Source organism: Carya illinoinensis, chromosome 15 (genome assembly GCF_018687715.1).
Source record: "Carya illinoinensis cultivar Pawnee chromosome 15, C.illinoinensisPawnee_v1, whole genome shotgun sequence".
Lineage (NCBI taxonomy): Eukaryota > Viridiplantae > Streptophyta > Magnoliopsida > Fagales > Juglandaceae > Carya > Carya illinoinensis.
In genome coordinates this window covers 19,177,450-19,179,592 of record NC_056766.1, presented here as the reverse complement: position 1 = coordinate 19,179,592, position 2,143 = coordinate 19,177,450, and the positions used below count along the sequence as shown (strand labels likewise).

Sequence of the window (2,143 nt, the reverse complement as noted above, 5' to 3'; positions counted from 1 at the left end):
AAAATATAGGAATAGACAGAAAGGCCCCTATTTTAGAATGAACTTGACCAAAACACCTTTATTGAAAGGGCATTTCATCTTAGTGAAATGCTTCGTTTCATTTACCCATAACACGGAGAATTTCATTTAGGCCTATAATGAAGTTCCTAGATGTGGACTACAAGATGAATTACTCATTGAGAAATTTTATTTGTAGTTTTAGGTGGGGGAACTGCTCCAGATGGGAAATTGCGTGTGCAAATCTATTAACATATATCGGGGCATATAAAGGAAAAAAATATCATTTTGAGAAGTATATTTTGATAATTTTAAAATATTTTTAATGATAATTGTATGGATTTACATAAACAGTTCTGAAATAGAGATTATACGTAGATTAACTCTTATTCATTTAGTAATGAATAATTCTTACTAAATGAATGATTCGTCTTGCAGTCCACATTATTCTCTAATAATATTGCAGTATTAAATTTTATTAAAAATTATTTATAGTCCATTGCTTAATTATCATTATCTAATACAAATCTACTTATAAGAGATCGATCATAATGAGATCAAGAATTGCAATAATGGATCATCAATCACACCAATCTGACTGTCAAATTTTTATTGTTAATTATTTAATTCTTTTTATCAAATAAAAGACAGACGTCTACATGTTGCTAATTGCAAATGCAACCTCATAAGTACAACTGATCCTAATATGTTTACGAATAACAACATGACTCCAACTCCTAACCGATTAACATATATATGTATATATATATACATATATATATAATTATGTGATAAAATAATTAAAGACCCGTTCAAATTTCAAACTCCAACTCTATTTCCCACGCGAGAAGCCCTAAGATAAACAGATCGAGAAGCCCTAAGACGTGTTTCTGATCGTCATCACCTCTCTCTGTATATTTATATATAGCTCCGATCTCCAAAAATAAACGTTCCTTGATCTCTTCTGATTCTCGATCTGCATTAATTTCGTCATGTTAAGGAAACATGGACATGATTACTGGTAGCACGATGGGCTACTACTTCGGATTCGTTGATGGTTTTCGTTTTGCGATCGCATTCCCTCTGGGAATCATCCTGCTCCTCACCCTACTCTCACACCTTCTTTATTTTTTCTGCACCCGCCTTTACCCGCATGCATCTCATCGTCTTAGTCGACAAACCGGCCGTTCCCTACAAAATCTTGACCAGCAAGGCGCAGACTTCGTCACCATTGAAGTTGGCCTTGATGAAGCCATTCTCCACAACTTCCCAAAGCTCCTCTACTCCCAATACAAACTCCAAAATAGCAGCTGGGGCGCTTCTTCTTCTTGTTCCATATGCTTGGACGATTACAAAGAAAGTGACGTGCTGCAGTTGCTGCCTGATTGTGGCCATCTCTTCCATCCAAATTGCATCCATCCATGGTTAAGGATGCATCCCAATTGTCCACTATGCCGGAATACGCTCGTCCCAGTTTCAAACACAACTCTTTCTAGATCTGATTGATAAGGTACTGCTCGTCATGTACGTAAATGATCAGGCAGTACCTTCGTGAGTGATAATATTTTTTGATGCAAGTTTTACATTACGAGCTACCCACAGCAATAATTTGTGAGAATAAGATTTTTCTCACAAAAAATCGGCTCTTTGCCATGAAGCTTCCCATTGTAAAAAGGCCGTATTTCTTGTAGTGATCATCACATGTACGTACGTACACTACGACATCGATCCACTCCTCATGAACAAATTTCAGGTGCTAGTTCCATCAGATTATAGCAAGATAAATTAGAAGATTGAAGATAGGAGATTATAGTTGTTAGATGCTTTTCACCGATTAGTTTTGATGAAAAGTGCTTGTGATTATCTGGAATCTGATACTATCATGCATACAGATACAATTTTTTGTGGTGGAGCTATATAAGATTCTATTTTTTTTAAAAGAAGATGGTACTTAATTTTATTCATAAATCCTCGCTCAAACCCTCCTTTTTGGTTGAGGAATAAAGAGAGAATTTATTTCTTTTAGTATTTTTGTAATAATTAACAACATTCAGATCTACTTTCTTAGTTGCCTCATGTTATACTTTTGAAACAATGGGATTGTACATACAGTTCTCCACTCAGCATTGAAAATAGAATTTTTTTG

General features: G+C 35.0%; 1 protein-coding gene across 1 annotated transcript; it reads left to right on the top strand.

Moving 5' to 3' along the window:
- Window positions 1-1,002: 1,002 nt before the first annotated feature.
- Window positions 1,003-1,503, top strand: LOC122296737 (putative RING-H2 finger protein ATL71). The gene has a single exon (XM_043106535.1). It carries the CDS (start codon window positions 1,003-1,005, stop codon window positions 1,501-1,503), a length of 501 nt encoding a protein of 166 aa, XP_042962469.1.
- The last annotated feature ends 640 nt before the right edge of the window (window positions 1,504-2,143 follow it).

Bases quoted from the DNA above. Each gene is read 5' to 3' on its own strand.
- LOC122296737 (XM_043106535.1), top strand. From the start codon at position 1,003: ATGGACATGATTACTGGTAGCACGATGGGCTACTACTTCGGATTCGTT.